This window comes from Electrona antarctica (assembly GCF_951216825.1).
Source record: "Electrona antarctica genome assembly, chromosome: 12".
In the NCBI taxonomy this organism is placed as follows: Eukaryota; Metazoa; Chordata; class Actinopteri; order Myctophiformes; family Myctophidae; genus Electrona; species Electrona antarctica.
In genome coordinates, this window is record NC_136793.1 from 21,816,428 (window position 1) to 21,842,362 (window position 25,935).

At 41.7% G+C, this 25,935-nt stretch overlaps 2 protein-coding genes across 3 annotated transcripts in view; one reads left to right on the top strand and one right to left on the bottom strand.

Moving 5' to 3' along the window:
- Positions 1-25,935, bottom strand: part of pi4kab (phosphatidylinositol 4-kinase, catalytic, alpha b) — a 68,682-nt gene that overhangs the window by 41,003 nt on the left and 1,744 nt on the right. For both annotated transcript variants that reach the window (XM_079516399.1, XM_079516398.1), the window contains exons 3-23: positions 25,474-25,567; positions 24,934-25,022; positions 24,737-24,809; positions 23,012-23,274; positions 19,996-20,062; positions 18,760-18,908; positions 17,855-17,920; positions 17,639-17,735; positions 17,300-17,491; positions 15,954-16,054; positions 13,272-13,401; positions 11,934-12,063; positions 11,512-11,607; positions 11,190-11,373; positions 10,918-11,021; positions 10,637-10,805; positions 10,318-10,368; positions 4,300-4,408; positions 3,457-3,593; positions 271-404; positions 50-132 (exon numbers count right to left, since the gene is read on the bottom strand). In XM_079516399.1, the coding sequence (XP_079372525.1) occupies positions 50-132; positions 271-404; positions 3,457-3,593; positions 4,300-4,408; positions 10,318-10,368; positions 10,637-10,805; positions 10,918-11,021; positions 11,190-11,373; positions 11,512-11,607; positions 11,934-12,063; positions 13,272-13,401; positions 15,954-16,054; positions 17,300-17,491; positions 17,639-17,735; positions 17,855-17,920; positions 18,760-18,908; positions 19,996-20,062; positions 23,012-23,274; positions 24,737-24,809; positions 24,934-25,022; positions 25,474-25,567 (2,518 nt within the window). The remainder of the gene's footprint in view (positions 1-49; positions 133-270; positions 405-3,456; positions 3,594-4,299; positions 4,409-10,317; positions 10,369-10,636; positions 10,806-10,917; positions 11,022-11,189; positions 11,374-11,511; positions 11,608-11,933; positions 12,064-13,271; positions 13,402-15,953; positions 16,055-17,299; positions 17,492-17,638; positions 17,736-17,854; positions 17,921-18,759; positions 18,909-19,995; positions 20,063-23,011; positions 23,275-24,736; positions 24,810-24,933; positions 25,023-25,473; positions 25,568-25,935) is intronic.
- serpind1 (serpin peptidase inhibitor, clade D (heparin cofactor), member 1) lies at positions 4,724-9,184 on the top strand (the record flags this gene model as incomplete). Its single annotated transcript, XM_079515968.1, has 7 exons — positions 4,724-4,797; positions 6,540-6,803; positions 6,973-7,616; positions 7,778-7,926; positions 8,068-8,192; positions 8,713-8,857; positions 8,993-9,184. 7 exons carry the CDS (start codon positions 4,724-4,726, stop codon positions 9,182-9,184), a joined length of 1,593 nt encoding a protein of 530 aa, XP_079372094.1.

Sequence of the window (25,935 nt, forward strand, 5' to 3'; positions counted from 1 at the left end):
GTACTCGGTATGGTACGGTATACTGTATGAAGAGAATCCATAACCTCACCAGACTTATCCTTTTGAATGGCTTTGTCTTCAAAGTATCGGAACATGACCTGGAACCGGTCTGGGTCGTTGGAACGGAGCATCCTGAAAGGAGGGAAAGAAATCCTTCAGGTCATTCGAGCGATGCGATGCTTGTAGATGGGCTATTTTCACTGCACTGCACTGTCATACAACAAAGTATAAAATAGAGCTGAAGTTGCTAAAAAATAAGTCACATTGTACCTCATGTATTCTAATCTGTAGACGGACAGCAGGTATGTGGACATGGCAAAGTCCAGCTTATTGATGAGCGCAGCGCCTTCAGGGGACGGATCCAGGAGGTTGATGATGGTAGATCGCAGATCACTCAGCTCCGCCTTGGGGACAGAAACAGAACACGTTGTCAATATTTCCTCTACAATAGAAAAGCTGGTTGGGAAAATCCACCAATAGGAGTTGCTGCCTCACCTGAAAATAATTGATTAAAAAAAAAAACATAAGAGTAACTAAAATTAATTGGACAGCCAACTAGTGCTGTATGATTCGTCACAAAATGAGATTGCATAGGTCTGAATCTAGATCTCTTTTGGGGCACCTTAGTCAAAAAAAGACTGTCCACGCCAGATGGTAATATAAGATCAGGGATTCTATCAAAATGTTTTCTATATGTTTTGAGGGACGCTAGCCCTTCCAATACATGCCCTTTGAAGATCACATGATATGGCAGGCGAGTCTACAGCATTTTTTGTTTAGAGCACTTATGATGTAAATCCTTTGCCAGCCAAGTCTATGGACTTTAATGTTTGTTTAGGGCACTAAATGGCAACGTAAGACGACATGTGGCCGATATAATCTAATTTTGTAACAAGAAACAAGCCAGGGTGGATAAAGGGGGGGGGGGGAATCAGCCCACAGAAGCAACTTCAGATTTTTCATGTTTGTCTTATTCATGCCACCCCACACATGACGCCCCGGGATGCTTAAAACAAAGTTAACAAACACTAAAAAGGTCCATATTTTTGGCTGCCACCTCATCATGTAGCAGCCAAATCTATGGAGCCCTGTGAAGTACAAAAGCTTTTTTGAGGCGCCCCACTTCACACAAGAGTGATTTTTTTCTTTTTCTTTTCTTTTTGAGGGCGCGCCGCTATAGCCTGGCTAATAAGCCAGACTCAAATCACTATGTTGTGTGGTATTTGAGTCTGGAGATGCTGTGTATGGATCTTGTTTCCCGGGGGGCGGGTTCAAACATTTTCTCTTTGACGCAATTGGTCAGAGCTACTGTCAGTCAAAGGTCTCAAGCATTGAACATCACTGTACCAAAGCCCGCCCATATTGCATACCGTGTCCCGATTGGCCACACCAGTTCTCTGGTGTAGGAAATGGGCGTACAATTGAGCCTCTCCAGACCGTAATCCGCCGGCAGGCAATTTGTTTTTTGCCAACGGCTGATTCGGTCTGGCTTATTAGCCAGGCTAGCACCGCTAGCCCCTCCTATGCACAGCTTTGTGTGCATGTCTGTCTGTCTGTCTGTCTGTCTGTCTGTCTGTCTGTCTGTCTGAGCTCATATGATTGGCTGAGCACAGTATGATGATAAGAGCGCCCCTCACTTCACACAAGTGTGATTTTTCTTTATTAATCTTTATTAATTTTGGATGGTACTGTAGATTTGTTGGATGATAGGTCTACTCTACAGAGACAGACATCTGAACAGAAAGAAAAGTGCTGTGGATCCTCACTTTTCGCATTGAAGACAGAGAAAGACTGGAAAGAGAGGGTGAAGTGATGAAACATATTCTTGATGTGAAACAAGCTTTTAGTTCCCCATGATGCTCCATTCTGTCATATTTTCCTGTCTTCTTCTGCAACTCTTTCCTCTTGTCTTAATTTTACTCTCTCTTCTTGTAACTCTCCAGGTTAGCCAATATCCAGCCAGAGGGAACAAGGATGGTAGCAGACATGACCATCAACGCAAAGCCCTGTTCCACAGCAGTAAGTTTGTGCTTTGCAGGTTTTTCTGTTAAATTGGCCCTGGGGACCATCTGAGTCCTCACTGCACTCCTCAGCAGCCGAGCAGAAGTAGACAGAGCAGACATACTGACGGCTCAATGCGGGTATTGACTCCTAAAAACACGAAAAAGGACTCAGTATAGCAAGGTTCTTGTTGATGATCATTCGGTATCTGGTAAATAGTAAATATCGCTCTCTGAGTGTGCTTTTAAGCCGAGTTGCTGTAACACATCACTTCTTCTATGTCACTCTTGCCCAAATATGGATTCGTCCAAATATGTACCACTTCAGTCTTGCCCAAACTGTGGGTCCATGACGTCAGACTGGCCTTCTTAACCTGATATCAACAAATATGGACCCAAATGGGGTTTCTAGATCAAGCATTGCTGGAAGCAGTGGGTAGGACCACTGTCCAACTTGAACTTCCACGGTCCTGTCTGTAAATCTTCTCCAAGGACGCCCTGAGAGTGAGACCATCAGTGGGGTAGATTATTATTATTCATTAGTTTTTGCAACATTTATAGATTGTTGTTTATGAATTCCTGCGACACAAACAAAAATGCAAGTCTTCGTGGGTGAGTAATAAAAAAAAAAGATTAAGTATTACATAGATACCGGTGAGCTGCTTGAGATCTTAAAATGTCACTGGATTGGATGGTGTTGGGCAAAAACAATTAGTCCAATGTGTTCCATTAACATTAATGTACATGTATCGCTAGTAACTATGTGGAACATACATTTTTCACTTAACTCACCCACTGCTGAGTGAGCCTTTTGACGCCTATTTACATTTTCGTTGCCGATGATGCCTTATCACGCCTTTTTATTATCAATTGATTATGGTGGTCAGCTGCGTCCAGTTTTCCCCAGAAAAAAACGTCTCAAACCGGAAATGAAAAATCCAATGGCTTATGCTTTCTATGAGGACACAGCAACTTAGAACGTAAATGTCTCGGAATCACTTTTTAGACCAAAAACAAACTTGATTTGCGTCTGATTTGTCTATCTAAACGATAGTATTTCGCTTATAAAAAGTATGTTTTGGGTGGATTAAATGACAGTCGTGGGAAATAGCAGATTTTACTTCCCGACTCAGCGGTTTCCGGCCAAAAGGGCTTTCAAGTTAAGAGTATTGCTCATTCACAATGCATTTGTGGCAGCGAGCCCTCCACCAGATGGAGCTGTGACGCTGGATGAGTTAATTACTATACAGTAAGGACTAGCCCGAAATTGCATAAAATGTAAGTATTTCCTATACTGATCTCTCATGAATCATGATATGATGCACGTTCCTCAGCCGCCTGTGTGTGTGTGTGTGTGTGTGTGTGTGTGTGTGTGTGTGTGTGTGTGTGTGTGTGTGTGCGCGTGCGCGCTCGTGCGACTGTGTGCGCACGACTGTGTGTGTGTGTACGTGCATACCGGTGTGACTGTGTCATTCTTCAGGGCCGAGTTATACTGCAGCTCTGAGCGTAGAGGCTCTCCACTGGGGAAGGTGAGGAGGGGAGACTTGGTAGCAATCTCACAAACTCCCTCATACCACTCCTCTGGCCACAGTCCTGACAGACAGACAGAGAGACACACAAAAACAAACACACGCACAGAGACCGACAAACAGGGAAACATTCCTTATCATGCAAATTATGAAGCTTAAATCCTAATTTATACCTCATGCTGGTGAAAATAACAGATTTTCAAGGTCAGACATTTCAGACAAAGTGTACATTGTTGATTATAAAGGCGTCACTAACCCACTTTATTTTCTAAATACCGTTGCTGTCGGAAGGAAACTCCATTTTTGAGGTTTTTGATTTTTTTTTGCATAAATAAATCAGTGCTACCCTTTACATCTGTGTTGAGTCGAAAATAATGAACCAATGTAAAGTAGTAAAACACGCTTTGGACAAAACCTCTTAACTCCATTGGACCCTTAAACTGTCTGCTAACGCCACTAACTCCACCACCTCTCCCCCTCTCATGAAAGTATTTGACAATATATAGTCACAACACCAACTTTGATGAGGCAGTATTGATTTGTTTTCAAAATATAAGGTTTTCTTATTTCCTGAAAAGAAAATATTTTTCAAAATATTGTTTTCAAAATATAAGGTTTTCTTATTTCCTGAAAAGAAAATATTTTTCAAAATATTTTTCCTGAAAAATGAACATTTTGGAGTTAGGTGGTTTCTTCCCGACAGCAGAGAAATACAAATTGGTGTGTGGCACTGGATTGTTAAAACTGAGGAATTCAATAAGATGACTTACCACTCCCCTCAACCGCAAAGCCCATAACCACAGAGTACAACCAGAAGTCACGGAACAGCTTCTGGAGGCGGGGCTTGGCCTCTTTGATTGGCGGAAGGCGTCTGGTCAGCTATGGATTGAGGAAAAAGGAGAAGCAGCAAGATGAACAATCAAGCATCTTCAAATCTCCATCTCATACTGCAATATGAGATTCCAAAAGAAGAGTGAAACAACAATCAAGACCATTACACAAACTCCAATATGCATGTGACAACATACAAAAGATATTGATTAAAAGACTTTTGACAATTAACCAAAACAAATATTCTGGAGGGATGAAGTGATTTGGGAAGAGTTCAAGTTTTCAGTTAGTCACAGCACTTTTTGTCCGATGTTTGATCTGGCCTATTTGTTCAGGAGGAGCTTGCATCAAAGTTCAGTTGCCATGCTCAACTCCTTGCTCATAGATCTGCACACAGAACCAATACCAATTTCCTGCCTACACACAACAACCACAAGGTAAGCCATTTCACATATTAAATACAGTATATACAGTCCCATACAAAAGTATTGGAAAACAAGGTAAATTCCTTTTTCTTATTGTAAGCTGAAAGACAACTGAATTTGAGGTTAAAAGATGTGCATGAAATGACAGATCTGAAATTCAGCTTTTAATTGTCTCCACCAGGCCGAAGGCATGGGGAGAGAGTATGTTTTGCACTCCGTCCGTGTGTGTGTCCGTCCGTCCGTGTGTGTGTCCTTCCGTCCGTCTGTGTACAGCTAATCTCCGGCACCGTTAACCCGGTCGATGCCAAACTTTGCACACACACTCCCTGGATGCCAACGATGAACCTCTGCCCCGCATTTTCCAGAACGGCCTGTTATAGCGCCACCATGAGGCAGCTTTTCACATGTTTTACCTAAAACTGCACCGATCTGCGTGAAACGTTGCATGCACACTCCCTAGAGGCCAAGGACAAACCTTTGACCTGCATTTTCCGCATCTGCCTTTTATAGCGCCACCAGGAGGCCGACTTTTGTAAAACACATTTTTTGATATTACTCCTCCAGATTCTGTCCAAAAATCTCACAAATCGTTACACAGTATCTCTATGGTCATGTGCTCAAGTCGGATCTGTCCGATATTTCATATTCCATCCTAATTGGCTATAATTGGCTTTCACAGTTTGCAAGATTGCCCCGTTTTGAACAAAAACATGAACGCAGCATGCAATTTACGTGAAATCTTTCACACATTTTCTTACTGGGCTGAGGAATATATCCCACCCTTTTCACATTGGCCTGTTATAGCTCCACCAACAGGTTGATTTTTGCAAATCACATTTTTGGAACAAAATGCCTCAAATCATCCAATTGCCATCAAAGGCAAACATGTTTATATTACTCCTAAACATTTTGCCAAACATCTCACACAGTCCTATCCTCCTGGTGGAGACCTGTGCCCAGAAGGGCACTTTTTCTAGTTATAGCTATTTTTTGTATCTAGACTATGCTAGCAATACGGTACATCAACTTTTCATCCAATCAATTTTTAGGTGAGCAATAATAGAACATGTGACTAACAGGTGTTTCTTGTTGCCCAGATGTGTCCAGTTGATTAAACAATAAATAGTTCTTAATGTCTACTCTTTTGGCCTTGGACTTTGCCCGTTTAGACTGTATTTGTGTTAGAAAACATAAACCAACGTGAAGACTAGGGAGCTGCCTTTAGGAGAAAAACAAGCCACTTTGAAGCTTAGAAAAGAGGGGAAATCGATCAGAGCCATTGCACAAGCATTGCGTATAGCTTGTACAACAACTTGGAATGTCCTGAAAAAGAAAGCAACAGCTGATGTACATTGAATAGGTCGACCAAGGACAACAACAGACATTGATCACAGAAACATTGTGAGAGCTGTGAAGAAACTCCCCAAAACATCAGTCAGTGACATCACAAAAACAGGCTGTAGTAAAAGCCTGGAAGAGTGCCTCAAAAACATTGGTTATATTAATGGGTAGCAAGCTTAATGCAGTCATTGGATATGCTACCAAATACTAAATGTTAGAGTCAGTACTTAATTTATTTCCAGATGCCATTTCTATTTTTAACTTGTCATTCAAATTCCAGTATCATGTTAATCTTACTTTTCCAATTTTGGGTTCAAAGTTTGAGATATATCATCAAGCTAGTCATTTCCATTGAGGGCCAGTTATTCCGTCGTTCTCTGATTCAGCCTCTGTTCTTGCCCATCTCCTTTCAGGATGTGGCTCATCAAAGTCTCCTATATGTTGTGCCTCCTGGCCAGTCCAGCCTTAGCTGGGATAAAAGACCTGGCCACTCACTTTACTGAGCCTGATGCTGACCCGGACCCCAGAAGCCAGGCAGGGGTGACGGACATGGAGGCCATCCCCTTGGACTTCCATAAAGAGAACACTGTGACCAACGACCTTCCTTTTGACGGCTTTGAGGATGAAGACTATCTTGATTTTGATATGCTTTTGGCTGAGGACACTGATGATGATAAGTACAAGTAAGACATGATAAAATACACAACTAAGGTAATATCCAATATACTGCTATTGGATCATTTATGCACTACTAAAATGCAGTATCTTAAAACATTATTTTAAAACGTAATACTGTTTTCAATGTAACATACAAGTGGATGATACAATCATGCAACTGTTTTTCAGAGAAGGTGACACAATAGATGAGATTGCCACCCCGGCTCCGGAAATCGACATATTTGCTGAGCCCTCCGACCCCAAGATCCGCCGTGCCAGACTCCTACGGCTGTTCCACAGCCGCTCACGGCTCCAGCGAATAAACATCATCAATGCCCGCTTTGGTTTTAGCCTGTACCGGAGCCTCCGTAACCACGTTAACCAGACTGACAACATCCTGCTGGCCCCGGCGGGCATCTCTATTGCTATGGCGATGATGTCGCTGGGAGCGGGGCCCAGAACCCATGACCAGCTCTACAAATCTATGGGATTTGCCGATTTTGTCAACGCCAGCCATCACTATGACAACATGACTGTGCACAAGCTTTTCAGGAAGCTGACACACCGTCTATTCCGGAGGAACTTTGGTTACACACTGCGCTCGGTGAACGACCTCTACGTGAAGAAAGAGGTCGCACTGAAAGATTCTTTCCGTGCGGACACAAAGGCTTATTATTTTGCCGAGCCACAGTCAGTGGACTTCGGAGACCCAGCCTTTCTGAACAAGGCCAACCATCGTATCCTAAGGCTGACCAAAGGACTGATCAAAGAGCCACTTAAGAGTGTGGACCCAAACATGGTGCTGATGCTGCTCAACTATCTGTACTTCAAAGGTAAGCAGTAAGCACAAGTTGGAAATTGGACCAGTATTGAGTTTTTTTGTTGTTGCATTGAAGTTGCAAACTATTCAAAACAGGAAACAGTCGGACATCAGTAGACCAGTTTTGTTTGGTTACTCACAGAACATCAAATGTCCCTTACTTTCATGAAACAGGTACATGGGAGCAAAAGTTCCCCAAAGAAATGACTTACTACCGCAACTTCCGTGTGAACGAGAGGACAAACGTACGCGTGCCAATGATGACCAACAAGGGGAACTACATGGCTGCGGCCGACCACGAACTAGAGTGTGACATCCTGCAGGTGGGTGGTCTCAAACTGATGGTAGACCATTGTATATAATTGTATGCGTATATTGCATCTTTCTGATGAAGTCTCTCTCCAAGTTCATTATAGCCAACAGAAATGATCAGTGTACAGTAAAATAAACTGTCTTGATCTCAGCTCCCGTACGCAGGAAACATCAGCATGCTCATCGCCCTGCCCAGGAAAATCTCCGACATGAGGAAATTGGAGCAGGAGATCTCCCCCACTGTGGTCAACAAGTGGCTAAACAACATGACAAACAGGTCAGCAGGACACTCTGTGCTGAACTATTATATGTCCACATATAATACAACATTTTGAGAGAAGGTTCCATGGTGAGGCAAATCGCTCCATGAAGATGGTGTGGTATAACTGAGATCCTGAGTCCTTGGCATTAACAGATCGAAAATAGACATATATTCTGACTTAAGGATGGGCGATATATCATTATTATATCGATATTGTGAATTTGTGATGAGACTAGATATCATCTGGGATTTTGAATATGGTAATATTGTGATATAAAGCATAAGTGTTGTCTTTTCATGGCTTTAAAGGCTGCATTACAGTGATGTAATGTAAGTCATGTGATTTTCTGAACTTAGTTATATACGTATACACTTAGGTATTACTGCTGATCACATTGTGTAAATATTTTGTGAAAGCACCAATAGTCATCTCCACAATATCGCTATGAAGCAAGGTATTTGGTATATCATTATCAAAAATATCATAATATTAGATTTTCTCCAATTCTGTCTATTCTGTCTCTTCCTCTGCTAGGACTCGTGAAGTGGTGTTCCCCAAATTTAAATTGGAGCAGAATTATAACCTCATTGACAATCTGAAGGAGATGGGTCTGACAGACCTGTTTGAGCAGAATGGAGACTTCACTGGGATATCCACGGAAAAGATCGGCATTAATTTGGTAGGTATAGTTAACTCTAAATCAACAAGGTGTCCATCGATGGTTGTGAATCGCAGCCATCGATGGACACCTTGTCCATTTCTTCATGTGAACTTCAATCAATCAAACATATCTCCCCATTGTGTACCCATCCAGCTGAAACACCAGGGGACCATCACGGTGAACGAGGAGGGGACAGAGGCCGCTGCTCTGACCCAGGTGGGTTTCATGCCGCTCTCCTCTCAGATCCGCTTCGTCGTGGACAGGCCCTTCCTCTTCTTCATCTACGAGCACCGCACAGAGTGCCTTGTTTTCATGGGCCGGGTGGCCAACCCCTCGCAAAACTAAAGTCTGTCACGATTAGGACATTTTACATGACGATTAATTGTCACACAAATAATTGAGATTAATGATTGAATTGTGTTTCTGTCGTTGAACACTGGAACATATGAATACAAAATACATTTCCATTTGGCTTTGAAGTTTGACAAATAACCTAAATATACCATCAATATTGTCTAAAAAAACATTAATGGTGGGAATTGCCAATCTGCAAGCTCACAACGCATCACAGATCTATTTCCACTATTTTTGAAAATGTTGTCGATTATCTCAAATAATTACGATTAGGCGATTATTATGTAATAATTGTGACAGGCCTACCCAGGAGTCCAGCTAATACACCCCTAATAGTTCCCGCAAATTCTATGATTCATGCAAGGTATTCAGCCTTGGTTCTAAAGAGCCACGGTAAAATCGTTTTACATGATACTCAACTCAACAGGTGCAGTTTGGAAATGTATCATCATCACATGCACTTTTATGTCTAAGGACTTTTCATTAATACTTTTCCTCTTTTACATAGAAATGGTCTCTGTAAATATTTGGCTGAGTGAGTCCGAAAATGCTTCGATATACTTTTTTTAATTAAAATCGATATTTCGATACAGTTACTATATCGTTACACCCCTATAATATATATAATATAAACAACGCAAGGAGAGAAAGAGGTTAAGATCCACTAGAACAAACATTTGTTTTGTTACAGATATTCTGAAATAACAATTTGTGTACTTGGCCTTTTTGATGGAAATACTATTTTCATCATTCAACTGATTTAAATCAGCAATGTACACTGTACATCTGTACACATTATGCACATAACTAATGTTAACTTACTATAGAAATGTGTTGTCACTTGTCATACAATGTATCTAATAAAAACTTTACAAAAAAGGGAGAAAAAAATCACCAACCCTATGACACCGATGCTGTGTACACCAGCGGGGAAGGTAAATATTTGTCCATGGAGTTAAATAATAACTAAGAGCAGAATCTGGATTCACCATTAACCACTCAGATTCTCCTGTAGATTTTCTAACAGTGTTGTATTTCAACACCAAGCACACACAAATAACATTTTAGGGGTTGAGGGGTGGTTACCTACACTCCTACAGTAAACATATACAATTCCTACTTACCACAGCAATGACTGGGATGAGGACACCAAGGTTTCCAGCACTACTTGATGCCTGAGAGATTACATAAAGACAGACGAGGAATCAGAAATGACATTCAGTAGTACATGCATGCATGCATGTAATGCTACAGTGCTGTTTTTTTTTTTTTTTTATTTCAAAGACCCCCAGTTACAAATGGAACCAAGTTAATTTGTACACTGTATCACTCTCTGAGTTACAGACCTAAAAGGGTCCATTTGTTTTTCTAACTATCAATTATTAACTAGGGACCCCTGGAAACCAGGGGTGTTGAGAACTAGCGTACTACGCTACAGTATACCTTAAGGGCTGGCCCTTTGTCTGAGGCCCTCTCACTGGCCCTCTTTCCTTCCAGGCCCAGCTGGACAAACAATTCCAGCAGGTTCACCATCAGCTCGTCCACCAGTGGCTCCACCTGCAGGTTGGCTGCGATATTGGCCAGGGCATTTATCACAGCCAGGGAGCAGTGCCTTAGAGGGAAAGAGACACACCGTTTAGCACATAACAGTACATCATTCATGATGTTAGTTAGTTAGTATTAACAGTATTTCTGCTCATACTAATACTATATCATATCCTGACCTGTAGCCATGGTCTCTGTAGTCTTTAGTGGCTGAATAAACCACCGAGCTGGCCTTCACACTGATCTGCTGGAAAAGATTCCACACCTCCTGGTAGATGTATTGCTGAAGGGAAGCAAAAGGGAAGTGGTAAGACTGTGTGTGTGTGTGTGTGTGTGTGTGTGTGTGTGTGTGTGTGTGTGTGTGTGTGTGTGTGTGTGTGTGTGTGTGTGTGTGTGTGTGTGTGTGTGTGTGTGCGCTCGCGTGCGTGCGTGCCCGCCCCACAAAACTCACATTTCCGGTGATAACCATGCAACCCAGCTGGTCTATGATGAGCACATCCAGCGGCGAGGTTGGCTGGCAGAACTTCTGCTGGAGGATCTGCAAGATGGGTTCCATGACCTTGGGCGTGTCCCTCAGAGCCACAGCAATGTGACCCAGCCCTCTGATGGTGTGGTCGGGAATCAGATGGGCCTCCCTGTGGCAGGAAAAAGGGGCTTTTGTAGAGTGACTCCCAATCAATGTCAAATGTGGACATTGATTAGAATTCCGAGGGTGACTATACAGCAGATGCACGTTTATTTTGGTCTAAAAGAGAGAAAGAGATGTCACTCACTTGTCATTCTCCTGTGAGATGTAGAGACGATTGGACAAACTGGCCAGAAAGGCCTCCACTATCACAGGATCCATGGTCAGACCGGCCTTGAGACATCTGAGAGAGGTGGAGATTGAGATCAGCTAATACTTGATTTGAAAATAATCAATTAAAAACAGTTGCTAGTGTTAGTGTGAAGTAGTGGTGCGAAACATGCTGTAGAATTTATTGACCAAACATCAATACTGTTCTGCAATCCAACTCTCATCTGATCTGCCTAAATTACACAATTAGTTTAATGTAAACAAGTTACAGACAAGTTACCAACAACCTGATGGAGGGGAGATGACTCTGGGGAATCTGGGGCTGTCAAAAAACAATTTGTTGATACTAAATGTGTCATTTTGTTCCGACAGACAGAATATTTTTAATTTGCGTCCAACCTGCAGATGTTGTCGATGGAGATGTCTCTGAGTTGCTCATACATGGAAGGCTGATCCTTCCTGTTGGAGAGGAGGTTGAATGTTGGCTGGCAGTGCTCGTTGGTTACGTTGATCCTGATTTCTCCGGTACCTTTAACAAAAAGCACAGCATGCGAAGGACAGAAACACATTTCAAAATGAGAGACAGGCATGTTTTATAGAAGCATCACTTTATGAATCTACGAAGCATCTCATGTTTAACTACACTTTTCGGGCATGTCATTATACAACATTTCAATTATTCTATTTCTTTATTAAATTTCCCCTCATTGCAACAAGCTTGTAGATCAGCTATTTCTGTTTTCCTCCTTTTTAACTATTAAGTGTGCGTATAGAGTATATAGGGCTTAACCCATTTAGACCTGAGGCCAATTCTAAAAACACCTTCTAAAACATAACCTAAACTAGGTTTTTCTGAAAACCTTCAAATTCTTATTAAAAAAAAATGAAGTTGCTATATGAGACACAGAGGTAGCTCCCGGCATGAAAGGTATAACAATGTATAGGTTACACCAGGTCTAAATGGGTTGAATGTTAAATATATCAAAGTGTTGCATTCTGTGAGGCACTGCAGTGTAATCAATAATGTGAATTGCATTTCGATTTGTCCGTGTGTCTGCCATCGTTCGGTCAATGAATGCCATGTTCTGAACAATAGAATTGGGCCACGGATGTGACGCAGACACACTGTCATCGATGGTGATTCGACTGTACATCCGACCAGCCACGAGAGAAATGTTCTGGGCTATTTCTGTCAGATATGGGATCTGGTCAATTGCACTGTTGTTACAGTATGGAATCGTCTAGATAAAACAAATTTAAATGGAAGCATCTAGATAAAAAATGTTAACGCAAATCTGACGCAGTATGCACGCATTCATCCACTCACATCTTATGCATTAAAATAATGAGATAAATTATTGTAGGGCTACAATTGTACAATGGTTGATTTTGTAGTTTAGGTAATTCATTCACATCATGAGTCCGACTGACTTTGAAATTTGTGGACAGTCCCAAAATTATGAGCAATTGTTCTGTACTGTTCCGTTTGTCCCAAAAATCCTAGTTTGGAATTAGTCATAATACAGTTTGTAGCCTACAGTAGCCTCCCAATGGGACCAAATAGACGACTCCATTTGGTTGCATTTAGACTGTTTAAATTTACACCAGGCTACGGGTCAATGTATTTCCATTTAGACTAATTTAACACTAGTCTACAGGTCAATTTAGTTTTATTTAAATGAACTCAATTTTAATGCGACAGATGCACACCAATGTGGGGCGTGGGGGTGGTTATACCTGTGCTGTTTTGGCTGTGGTATTTGTAGAGCTTTATCAGAACAGGGGAGGGGACCACCAGGAAATCTCTGAGAGAGGTACTGGCAGAGTGGGCCACTACTGGAAACCTTTCACACAGACGCCCAAGTCCCTGAGAAATGAAACACGTAATGAAAACTGTTCAAATAGATATGGGAAAACAATACAATACAATGTGTGCGTGCTGAATGTGTAAAACCACATGCAGAATTGTCAAAGATGTCTAGATTATACTAGTTACTACATTTGAGTAGACTTCATGAGTCATGATACCACTAACCAAGGTCAGGGTTCATGATTGCATTTGCATTGATTAAGTGAGTTATTTTAATTTTTTATCTTTAAATACTTGAAGAGTAAAAAATGAGAAAAAACAAAAAATCCTGAACACTTTGGTCGTTCAGACCTTAAACATTCATAAAGAGGCGACTGACAAACAGTCAGTATCTACTGTATCTATCTATATACAGAATAAATGCAGCACGTCTCTGTAGTCTGTACGTATGTCTGTAGTGTGTACGTCTGTAATCCACATAACTCGAGAACCGTTCGCCCCACCGACTTCAAATCCGACATACATGTTCCACACCCCTGCAGGGAGTGCAGTGCCCGGTGTCGGGTCGGTCGAACCCACGGTTGTCCAGAACCGCCACAAAAGGCCTCTGCCCGGGCTCTGAACAGGGCCCCTGGCCAGGCTCCATATATGGAGCTGGCCTGTTTTGACATCACAACACTCCATATTTGGGCATGCCTGACACAGAACTCCATATATAGGAATAAAGGGAGACAGGTACGGAAATCTCCATATATGATGGGTACAATTTTAAATTAAGGGTAAATGTGAAGGACATAGAGTACCGAAGTCCTGATGTTACTCGCTCATCCCCTGGGTTGCGGAAGTAATTTCTGTATGGAGAATAACATTGGGTCATCTTTGAATCGTCTCATAAAATAATTGTGGTCCAAAAATAAACAAACTGTCTCTGTGATATTGGTAAAGAAAGAAAAGCAGGTGCGCTTACTCAGGAAACTGCCCTTGGTTAAGGCAGTGGGTACTCAGCTTTGAAAATAACTTAACTCATAAACCACCAAAGTGGAAAAAGCAGCACACCAAAATAAAAGATGCAAGACTGGCTCAGATTCAATTTCTCATGTTTATTTGAGAACGCTGGCGCGTTTCGGCAAACAGCCTTCTTAAGAACAGATTAAAAAGTATTTAATCTGCCACTTTTTCCACTTAGTTGGTTTATGAGTTACTAGTCCTTACCCGTTCTGAATATATGAACAGCAAATTATGTTTAGTGTGGGTAATGTGATAGGGAGGGGAATTAATTGCCTTGGCAACAGTTACACTCCTGTGCACTTTTATATTTGTTGGATCATAACATATGAATACTTGTGATGGTGATGTTCAGTGTGTCACGCAGTCACACTGGGTGCACGCAGGGCTGTAACCTGTCGTAGTCAGTGTCCAGGCTTTCAGCGTGCATGTAGCCTATGGCACGGTGGTTGAGGAGGGAGCAGACAGTGTGGTGTCGAAACAGCGCGTGTGTTCACGTTAACATGCCCCCGTCCAACTGTCAGAGCTGGCTTTCAGGTGCCTGTGCCACGCAACCCGCGCGTTGGCCGCGATGCTTCCCCAAAGAAGAAGTGATGTCGACTGACGCAAGAGTAGCTGTAGTATCAGGGTCCGAGTTGTTTTCCCTGTGTGGGTCTGTTGCGCGGAAAAGTGTGTCCCAGTATTAATCTGTGTCCGTCCCAACATGCATTTCACTGGTGACACTGGTGACACGTGATTTGCGGGGAGATGAGTTGTTTTTGACGCAAATTAATTTAATTAAGATGAATGTTAGAACGTTTGGCGTGTGTAATGCAGGGCAGATTGAGGTTGGAGGACAGGGCTGTGCGGCGCTAGGTTCCGTGAGGCGGTCTGTGCGTCGTGGCGTTGTGAGGAGGCGCTGGAAGCGAGCAGCTGTCTTGTTCTATGCTAAGGAAGTAGCGATAGCTAAATTATTAGATAGATGTCTCTGTGAGGGAGGTGGCTCTATATCGTTTACGATAGCCACTCGGCAGTACCATTATCGTTTTCTCGCCGTCAGTTGATTCTTCATATCCATATGAGTGAAACCGCCGGGATAATTTATTTCTACTTGTAACACAGTTCTTATTTGACACAAAGCCTATGGGAATTCAGAATAGGGAGAAAAAAACTTGACTCAGGCATGATGTGTAAATTACACCAGACTCCGGTGCTCTATCTCAGGGGTTCTCAACCTTTTTGGCCGGGGACCCCCGAAAATGCTTTGGCAACGTCTCGGGACCCCCGCCCCGCCCCCTCCCGACCCCCAATATAAATTGACTGCTACAATAACCTTAATAATAGAGACAATACACCATAAATAAATACTGAAACCATCATCATTAGGGAAGGTGTATGCATGTACTATGTGTACTATATGTAAATTCTTCATTTCCACTTTACAGCCATTCAGTTGCAAAAGAATTTTTTTCTTTTGAAAATAATTTGGGGACCCCCCAAAATTATTTGGCGACCCCTCGAGGGGTCGCGACCCACGGGTTGAGAACCCCTGCTCTATCTAATGGGTTTCCTTGGTATGAAAGGTGCTATACAAACAAAATAGACTTGATGGTGTTGTCACATACCTGCAGGCAACAGATGAGAAGGGGCATGTGGGCTATGATGACTTTACTGGAAGTTTTAGACTGCAGCTTCTCTGACAGCTTGGTACACAAATTCTCTGCTCCTATAAACATACAGGTGGGAAGGGTACAACGGATACAATGAGTGCTAAACAAATAATAACCAATGCAGCTAGCACCCATCTCATCTCAACATGGCTTAGCAATTATTGTAAAACAAGATCTTTGTTTATCTATTTTTTTTATATATATATAATTTATTAGTCTGATTTACCACAACTTTAGTTTTTTCAACCAAGGTTCATTTTAGGTTGTTTTTAGAGAAAGTAAAAGATGAGTGTTATTTATTTATTCGTTTTCATTTTTACTGCTTTCTTTCGTTATAGCAATTTTCGTGATGTTTTTGACAGGGGGCGGGGGCTTTCAAGCAAGTGGCTAAATATGTTATTTCTTTCAACATTCTACAGTGATTTCTTTATTATTATTTACTATAGTCCTACTAGACCCCAAGAAATTAAATCTGGCCACAAAAGATCAGTATGGGTAAATAATATAATAAAGAAATCGCCGTACATTTTTGAGGGGCGCTAGCCCCTCCTATACACATGTTTAATGTTTGTCTTTAGTTCAAATTTTGCTTTGTAAACGCATTGACAATGAAGGGAAAATTTACGTCATAATGTGTCGTTTACGTCATATTGTCTCTTTATTGTTAATGGCGTTTAATGTTTGTGTTGGCACCGTTTGTTTTACATCACCTACTCACCTAATCAACATGAGTTAGACTTTAATATATTAGCGCCCCTCACTTCACACAGGTGTGATTTTTTTTAAATAGATACATATTTAGCCACTTGCTCGAATGCCTCCTGTCAAAACAAATTGTGAAAATTGCTAAAACGGAAGAAAGCAGTAAATGAAAAATAAATGAACACTCATCTTTTACTTTCTCTAATAACCTAAAACATGAACCTTGGTTGGAAAAAAAAACTAAAGTTGTCCTTTAAGCTCTACTTTATACTTCGTATTACAGCAATGACACAAGAATACTTATGATGTGATACGTTGTGAGCTTGTATTTCTGCTATTTTGGAAAGAAATTCCCAATTAATGACATACCCAAAATAGAAATGCCAGGTTAAAAGTGCATTATTGTTGCAGCTCTATTAGACTTCACAGTCCATTCATGCTGAATTTATTGAGTCATACTGTATTTAAAACTGTTCAGAATCTCTCCCTTAAAATTGATTATTGAAATTGATTAATTTTCATAATCAATTAGATCAATTGTAATAACTGTTGCACCCCTACACACACGGTTCAATTCGCTCTGGGCTACAACGGCTTACCCTGCTCATCTTTGACGGCCCACACCATGAGGTCCACGCACGCAGCGTTGGCTTGACAACGTAGCTTGAGGGGGCTAGGTTCCCCCGGCAACCCGCCCGTGTCATGCAGGACGCGCTGCAGCTCCGACTGGCTGCTGCTGAACTGCTCCAGGACAAAGTCGTGCACTTCACGTGCAAATGGTGTCTGCAAGGCTGTGCAAACAGGGAGAGAGGCTGAGGTTTCATACACACACAATGGTACAATGGTCCACTTGACAGGTTAGAAAATACAGTAGAGCATTTGGCCAGTCCACCGTTTTGAATGGTTTTGGGTGAAACGGAACATAGATCATTACTCACCTTTCAAGTAGTACAGTGTATCTCTCAGCATTTTGAACATACAGACATAGATAGGATCACTGAAGGTTTTGTAGTAGAAGTTGATTCCAGCATTGGACTAAAAATCAATCAAAGGAGACGTGTCAGAAATATTATAAGTAAAAAGTAAGTAATACTTAAGCAAATTCACCTCATATAGACTGTGGTAATATCAAATTGTAAAGTAAAATCGCCCACCTCTATGACTTCCAACATGGTCGTATCCAGTGTTTTTAGAAACGAGTCTGTGACAAAACTCTTTACCTGCACAGCAACAAGACAACACACACAACTATTGATCGTGTTCTTTATAATCACCTGCACAGCGACAACACAAACATCCATTAGTGTTTAGGGCTGCTATCCATTATTTAGCTTTTTCGATTAATCTACTAACCGAGAAGCGGTTATATAAAAAGAAAATGTATAGACGGAGCTAATGAGTGTTCCTGCTGTGATGTGTACAATTTAGGCATTTAGCAGACGCTCTTAATCCAGAGCGATTTACATCAAATACATAAAAATAGTGATCAAGAATCATATGTAAACTAAGAACCTAACAGTGGAATATCTATATAATGAAACTGTGTAAGAATTGTACATTTATGCGTGCAAGTTGAGCCTTTGCCTGTAAGGTCGTCAATGCTAGGGCAAGTGCTACGGTTTAACACATTGAGAGCCCACGCTTAACTGCCCAAAATCACTTTCACCTAGAAAATCCATTCACATTTTTTTATAATTCAGCTGACTGTGGAGACACATGCTGGAACTTTTTACTTTGAAATGTTTTATAGTTTCTGAGTTATTTAATTTAAACGCCAAATGCATTCTCAATGGCGAAAAAAACAAACTTTGGCACCACGTGTTAAAAAAAAAAAAAAAAAAAGTGTTTTGATTTTTCTGATTTTTTTTACTAAAAAAAATAATTAAAAAAAAAAAAAAAAAAAAACTTTTTTTTTTTTCCAAGACGTCCACAGACGTCTTGGGCTATGCACGTTGCGCAATACCCATGACGTCCACAGACGTCTTGGGCACAAGATGTGTTAAGATGGAGTCTGAAGAGGTGGGATTTCAGACTACGGCGGTGTAGTGTGCTATTGTACCATGCTGAGGAGCTGTCTGAGTTGGTCGACCGGCACTTCCATCTCACCCTCCCCTCCTCCTCCCATGCAGAGAGGAGACATGGAGAAACAGGAGCTGACGGTGGAGAAGTAGTAGTCAGGATCTACCGTGCTGGAAGGGAAGTAGGCACCTGGAAACAAAGGGGGAATGGTCTGGGTCTGATCTGCATGAAGTGATAGTTAAACGCAACCCTTGATTGAATCTGTTCTTTAAAACAATGATTATTTACCTTTTGAATTCCATGGAACCCCAGTTTGACATGCATTAGGTCACAAACGCCCATCTGATACAAAATACATTTTAACTCTGGGACCCCAATCCGCACTGTAAAATCCTAAATTAATTTGGCTTTGAGAGTATACTGTACTAATTGAGTTGTAAGACTCAAGGTCCATTTGGTTCTAATATCAATTTAGCTGGTGACACCCTGGAACCGCCTCAAGGTCCCCTAACCCTAAAAAGTGTCCCCTAAAAAGTGTAGAAAATATATGGATGTAGACTCTGGGATTATATGTAAAATCACGCACACGCGCACACACACACACACACACACACACACACACACACACACACACACACACACACACACACACACACACACACACACACACACACACACACTTCAAACTAGAAAAAGTGCCCCTCAGGGCACAGGTCTCCACCAGGCCAGGTCAGGTTGTGGCCTTCTGGTGGCGCTATAATAGGCCAATATGAAAAGGGTGCCATTTGTTCTTACACCATTGATGGCAATTGGATGATTTGAGGCATTTTGTAACAAAAATGTGTTTTGCAAAAATCCACCTGTTGGTGGCGCTATAACAGGCCAATGTAAAATGGGTGGGATATATTCCTCAGCCTAGTAGGAAAGTCTGTGAAAGATTTCACGTAAATTGCACGCCGTGTTCATGATTTGAGGCTTTTTGTTTCAAAAGGGCCAATCATGCAAACTTTGAAAGCCAATGCGCTATAACAGGCCGTTCTGGAGAATTTGGGGCAGAGGTTCATCGTTGGCATCCAGGGAGTGTGTGTGCAAAATTTGGCATCGACCAGATTAGTGGTGCCGGAGATTAGCTGTTCACAGACGGATGGACGGACGGACACGCGGACGGACGGACGGACGGACACGCGGACGGACGGACGGAGTGCAAAACATACTCTCTCCCCATGCCTTCGGCCTGGTGGAGACAATTAAGCTCAGAGTACGCTGTTGTTTTTACCTTCAAAGTAGTGTGGACCGGGAGCTGTAGGGGAGCAGGGGGAGAGGCCTCCAGGATCAGAACTGACCTGTGATGAACAGATGAATGAATGAATGAATGAATGAATGAATGAATGAATAGTTGATGGTTGAGATCAACTCAACCATCATCATCATAAATCATAAACTACATAATCATCAAAGGTGTGATTGTCTATTTTGTCCTGGGGTGGGCATTGGCGAGTGGGTAGAGAGGCCATCTGGGAATCAGAAGGTTGCCGGTTCAACCCTTGGCTTGCCCAGTCTAGGCATCAAAGTGTCCCCGAGAGAGACACTTAACCCATAACAGCTTCCACCTATGCGCTCATTTGAACCATCTGAACAGCCTGCTGCTGGATGAATGCGAAAAAGTAATTTCCCCTCCCAGTAAGAACTCCATACTCTACTGGTGATTAGTTACACTAACACGTAACCACTTAAACCCTATATATAGAGACACACGGGGACTACAAATTTCACGCCCCCAAATGAGACAGCGGCCCCACTTCTGGTCCGTTAGACCAGTGTACTGCATGCCAGCCCATAGAAGTCAATTGAAATTCCACTGTAGTTAGCCTACTTTTAAAATAATACAACATGAACTGAAGACTATATTGATTTGAATAAAAATATGTTTCCAAATGTATGAAGTGTCTTTGTCAACATATTTTTTTGTTTTCTCAATAGATGACTTGTTTCACATTTAATTTACCACTTGAATGAGTTACCCATAATGTTAACGGAGCAGAGCTGAGTTGACAGACTGATTACCTGTCGCTTATAAGTGACGTTCCAAGCGCCGCCGAGATTGAAGATACATTATCCGTATTTGTGGTGCATGGTGTGAACATGCAGGCGTATATGAATTCTTTACCTGCCGCGGAGCTCCGACGGTACAAAGAAAAAATAAAACTTGTTGGATTATCAATTTGTCCATATGATTTGCCTAAAAGTAGTTGGGAAAATGACCCAACTAAATGGCCAGGAGTGACATATCCAGATATTGTCAACTATCTAGTGGATTCTCCAGGTTTATAGATAATAAAATCAATTAGAATCTATCTTATTTATTACAGTTTTAATACATATTACAATATATGGGCTATTTATTTATATAGCCAATATATTGCAATTTCACGGGAATTGGGAGCTTCATGCATGAAGAATAATATAATAAATTACTTTTCAGGCAGTCAATTTCAGTCTGTGTAATCCTATATAGCAGCATATGCTCCTCAGATGATTTTGCCTGACTTCTTGATATTGTCAATCTATATCATATTCAGTAGGATTAATGGTTCACATGACGCTCGTCCTTCACGTGCGTCGTGGCGTGACTTGCTTTGTTTTGAGCGCCTGGCTAAGTTATGTGCATTTGTAAACGTTCAGATTTCAAATAGCCTATAAAGTGCTCACCCCCCGGGACACGGATGTTAGAATTTTGAACGGGCTGCTATTAACACCCGTGCATCCCGTATTGTTCAAGAAAATGCATTTTAATCCGATCTATGACCATTTTCTATAAAGGTTATAATAATGCATGAGTGCAATACACCTCCCAACCGATAAGGGCACGTATTGAAAGCATATAGCGAAAAGATTTGAAATTGGCCAGCCATCGGATAAAAATGCTTTTTATTGAACAATATAAGGACTACACGGGTGCTAATAAACGTGCAAATGTATAACATCCGTAGCTCCGGGGGTGAGCACTTTATATTTGAAATCTGAACGCTCATGTACACTTAAACGTTGTAAATGTAGCAAGGCACTAAAGACAGGGTGAAGTTGCGTCATGACTGACTATCATAAGTTTCAAGGCTATTTTCACTGTGACATATACCTTCATAAGCTTCACTTGAATACTTAATTTCCACCACTTGTGGAGTTCACAAACTTCTTCTGGATGGTTTCACAGATTTTTTACTAGGGATGGGTGCAGCCATTTCTGTCTCTTTTCATGATCAACTGGAAGTTGATGAAACATCAAGTCTGGGTTTTTTTCTTTGTTGTTTTTACAAAGAGGAACGCAGCACACTTTAGGCATGATGAAGACTGGCCGTTTAACCGTTTACAACGCTGGACTCTGTCACGCACGTCGTGGTCGCTCGATCCGTCGCTGGGGAATGCCGCATCTAGCGGTATTTATAAGGATTAATGCGTGACGTACAAATCATACGTCAGGGAAACTTCAATATATCCGATGCTAGCAGTCTTTACAATCTTATGGAGTATATTATAGTACATTGTGGGTTGTATATTGAGATGGCAGGTATATGACATTAAAAAGGACAAATAAAACATATGGGACACATTATTCGAACACAAAATAAATCGCTACAGCCTCAGTAATGAACCAGTGAAATAAGGGTATTTTATGATGCCTCTCATAGGGATTGCATTGGCAGCTGCAGTACACAGTTGAAACAGACCAGAAGTGGGGACGCTGTCTCATTTGGGGGCGTGGAATTTGTAGTCCCCGTGTGTCTCCATACTTCAGCTGACCGGGTGGGTCCCCCAGCGGTATATATATTCGGTCTCCTCCTTTTTTCCCTCTACGTCACCAAATCTATTTAAAAAATCACACCCGTGTGAACTGAGTGGTGTAAGGTTTTATATAGCATGATCAGCTGTGGTCTGACGTAATGTCTGACGTAATGAAATCACACCCGGATGTGATTTCACAACTGGCTTTTTTTGTGCAGAGAAAATGACCATGGTTGCTACGGTCATCCAGTTCACCCGGGTGTGATTTAATTACGTCAGAAATTATTTTGAACATAGCAACCATGCTCATTTTTTTCTGCACACAAAAGCCAGTTGTAGGAGTGGTTTACACCACTCAAAAATAAATCCTATTATGACATGCCCAGAATAGGGACGCTAGGGTTCATGTGGTATCATATTATATTCGCCTTTAATACTTCAAAATGTACAACATTTTGCGGCCAGACAAACAGACACTTTTACTCAACCTACTCCATTACACACTCACACACCTGTGATGAGGTATCCGGGCTGGTTCCAGTGCGTCTCCGTAGACTGTCACTCTGGCACACCGTCAGCAGTGACGATGGCATGATAGAGCGGAAGTCATTGAAGGACCTCCGCCGTAGGACCTCCGTCTCCTCTGTAACGCAGCGGGTCGGAGGAGAATCTCTGGGGAACAGCTTGGACAGCAGAGCCTCATCTGTGTTGCTATAGCGACCGAATGCCCTCGTCACCCCCAGCAGGCAGGGTATGACGTACCTGCACAGATACACTGGAGGAGGGAGAGTGGTTCTTATGCTGTTTGTCTGAGTGGACATGACATGTTAACAACTTAAAGGACCACTCCTCATTCCTCAACCTCACTAATAATCATGATAGAATAGCTTGGGGAATCCAAGCTAATAGAAACTGCAGGCTTTCTATTCCTGAAAAGTTGCAATGCGAAAATGGAAGCCATCGTTCTCACGACAATACAAATCTAAACATATATATTTTTAAATCTTGTTTTAAAAGAATCTGCCTAACGATGATGTCACTGGTGGATGGGTTTCTGAACTGCCCACAGCCCTCCTATAATCCAGCAGCTGACAGGCTTCTTTTGTGTGGGAAATTTGGTATATAGTCTTTTTTATTGGCCTAAAATATTGTCTATATACATACATTCATGAATCCACTTGCTGTCGGCATTGAGCAATTTTTTAAATAGGGGTTTATACTGTATGTGACCATACCATTAACATCCTATATAAGGCAAGATTTTCAAATTTTCATTATGCTTTAAGTAGCATGTCAGTGCTAAAAACAGTCATAGCTACTTACCCAAATGTGCCCAAATTCTCCACAATGTGCTGACCTCTTCACATTTGTGATGATTGCAATGGACGTTTTTAGCCCAAGGAGTGTTTTTTGTGCAAAACTAATGCTTGGAATGGATTTAGAATCATGAAAACCCCTATGCTAATTTTTACATATTGCCTTAAATAGGATGCCAATGGTAACCTGACTCCGCCAGATTGCGGCAGTATTGAGTTCCCTCCTTCTACCTTGATCTGATCTCTCTCAAGCAGAAACGATGAACTGGAAGCAGCGGGACAAAAATCTGATATCTCCATAATAATTTCGAGTTGTAGTCTTGTTGGCTTGTGTTTACATTTGCGCTGTGGCACAGCTTCAATATTTCACCAGTCTCGCGTTGATCCCGCCTCTAGCGGCCGCATATCGCTCTGATCAGATTTTGTTCGGACTACATCGTCTCTGCCTGAGAGAGACCAGATGGGAGCAGGAGGAGGAACTAACTGCGGCCCCAGCTGGCGGAGTCAGGTTATGTCAATGGTATGGTCACATATAAACGCCTAGGCCTTATATGTGATATATTGCTCAATGCAGACAGTCAGTCAGCAAGTGGATTCATGAATGTATGTATATACCGGTAGACAATATTTTAGGCCAATAAAAAAAAACTATATACCAAATTTCCCACCCCACAACCCCGGCTGCCGGACTACACAGACAGGGTAGGAAAAGATTGTGATATTTTATCATGACAATTAGTGAGGACCAATTATATGAAGATAGGTTGAAAAGTGGTGAAGTGGTCCTTTAACCCTGGTGTCTCTATTTTGGCTTTTTGGGAATGTCATTATAGGCAAGGATTTTCTGCATTTTCCAAAACTTTCCACCAAATATTCACACAGTGAGTGAGTGAGTGAGTGAGTGAGTGAGTGAGTCTGTACCTTTATTCTGGTTCTCTGGTGTCTGGCACATCTCCAGGATCCCCTGCATAACTTCCGTGATGGTATCTAAAATCTGCAAAGGAAATTGTCCCCCAAAAAAGAGAATACATTTACATGTACACAGCAATCAACTGCAAGAGACACTAAATTGTCTACTCTTTCTAGCACATACAGTGATAACAACACACATCTCTGACCTGTTGTCTGGAGTCTGAGTCCTTCTGAGCCACATCCGACAGCAGGGTCACTAAACAGAAGCTGAAGTTTTCGGCAACAGGAAGAGATTCTGAAAAAGCAGATAAGAACTAACAGCATGACCCACAAGAATTGCAAAGGAGCAGAACACAGGAATCTCTAGAATCTCTAGAATCTCACAAACAGACAAATTGCAAACGTGGGAGACCTTATCAAATGCTTATCAAACATTCAAGAGAAGGCAACAGAAAGTTTGACATTCACTGGCACTGAGAACAAAGTACTGGCCAGTGTGTCCACATAAGACAATACAATTTAACTAGGGCTGGGCAATATAGACCAAATCTAACATCACCATATATTTTTTTTAACCCTAACCAAACCCTTTTTACCAAATACCTTGACAACTACTAGGAATGACTAAAATACCATATAAAGTACAGTACAGCTCATTTAAAACTAGATCAAATCAAAGCAAAAAAAAATCCTAAATAGACACAATGTAAAAGCAAACCTGTGGAACATAAGAGGATTGCTGTTACCTCTTCCTTTCTTTCCTGAGCTTTCCTCGATCCATTGGACCCGTGGTAACCCTCTTAATAGGCTCAGCAAGTAGGAAACAATTGTGTCTTTGTGCTGCCAGAGGAAAGTACAACATTACACACATTACAACCACTAGACACATTGTATAGCCACACATAGGGTCATCATCACAAATGTAAAAGGAGATTAAACAAGTTTTTATTATTATAATAATTATTATAATAGTGTGTGTGTGTGTGCGTGCGTGCGTGCGTGCGTGCGTGCGTGCGTGCGTGGTGCAGTTCACGATGGGAACTGCACAAAAACTTCGTCCAAAACTGTGATGTGACAATAAAGATGATTCTGACAATTAGTATAGGAGCTCTTACTGTAGCTACAGTATGAGCGGGGGGACTGAGGTCCCATATGGGGCTAGCTTTGAACTAACTCACACCACTGGGAGATGTTCTAGCTCAGGTCGC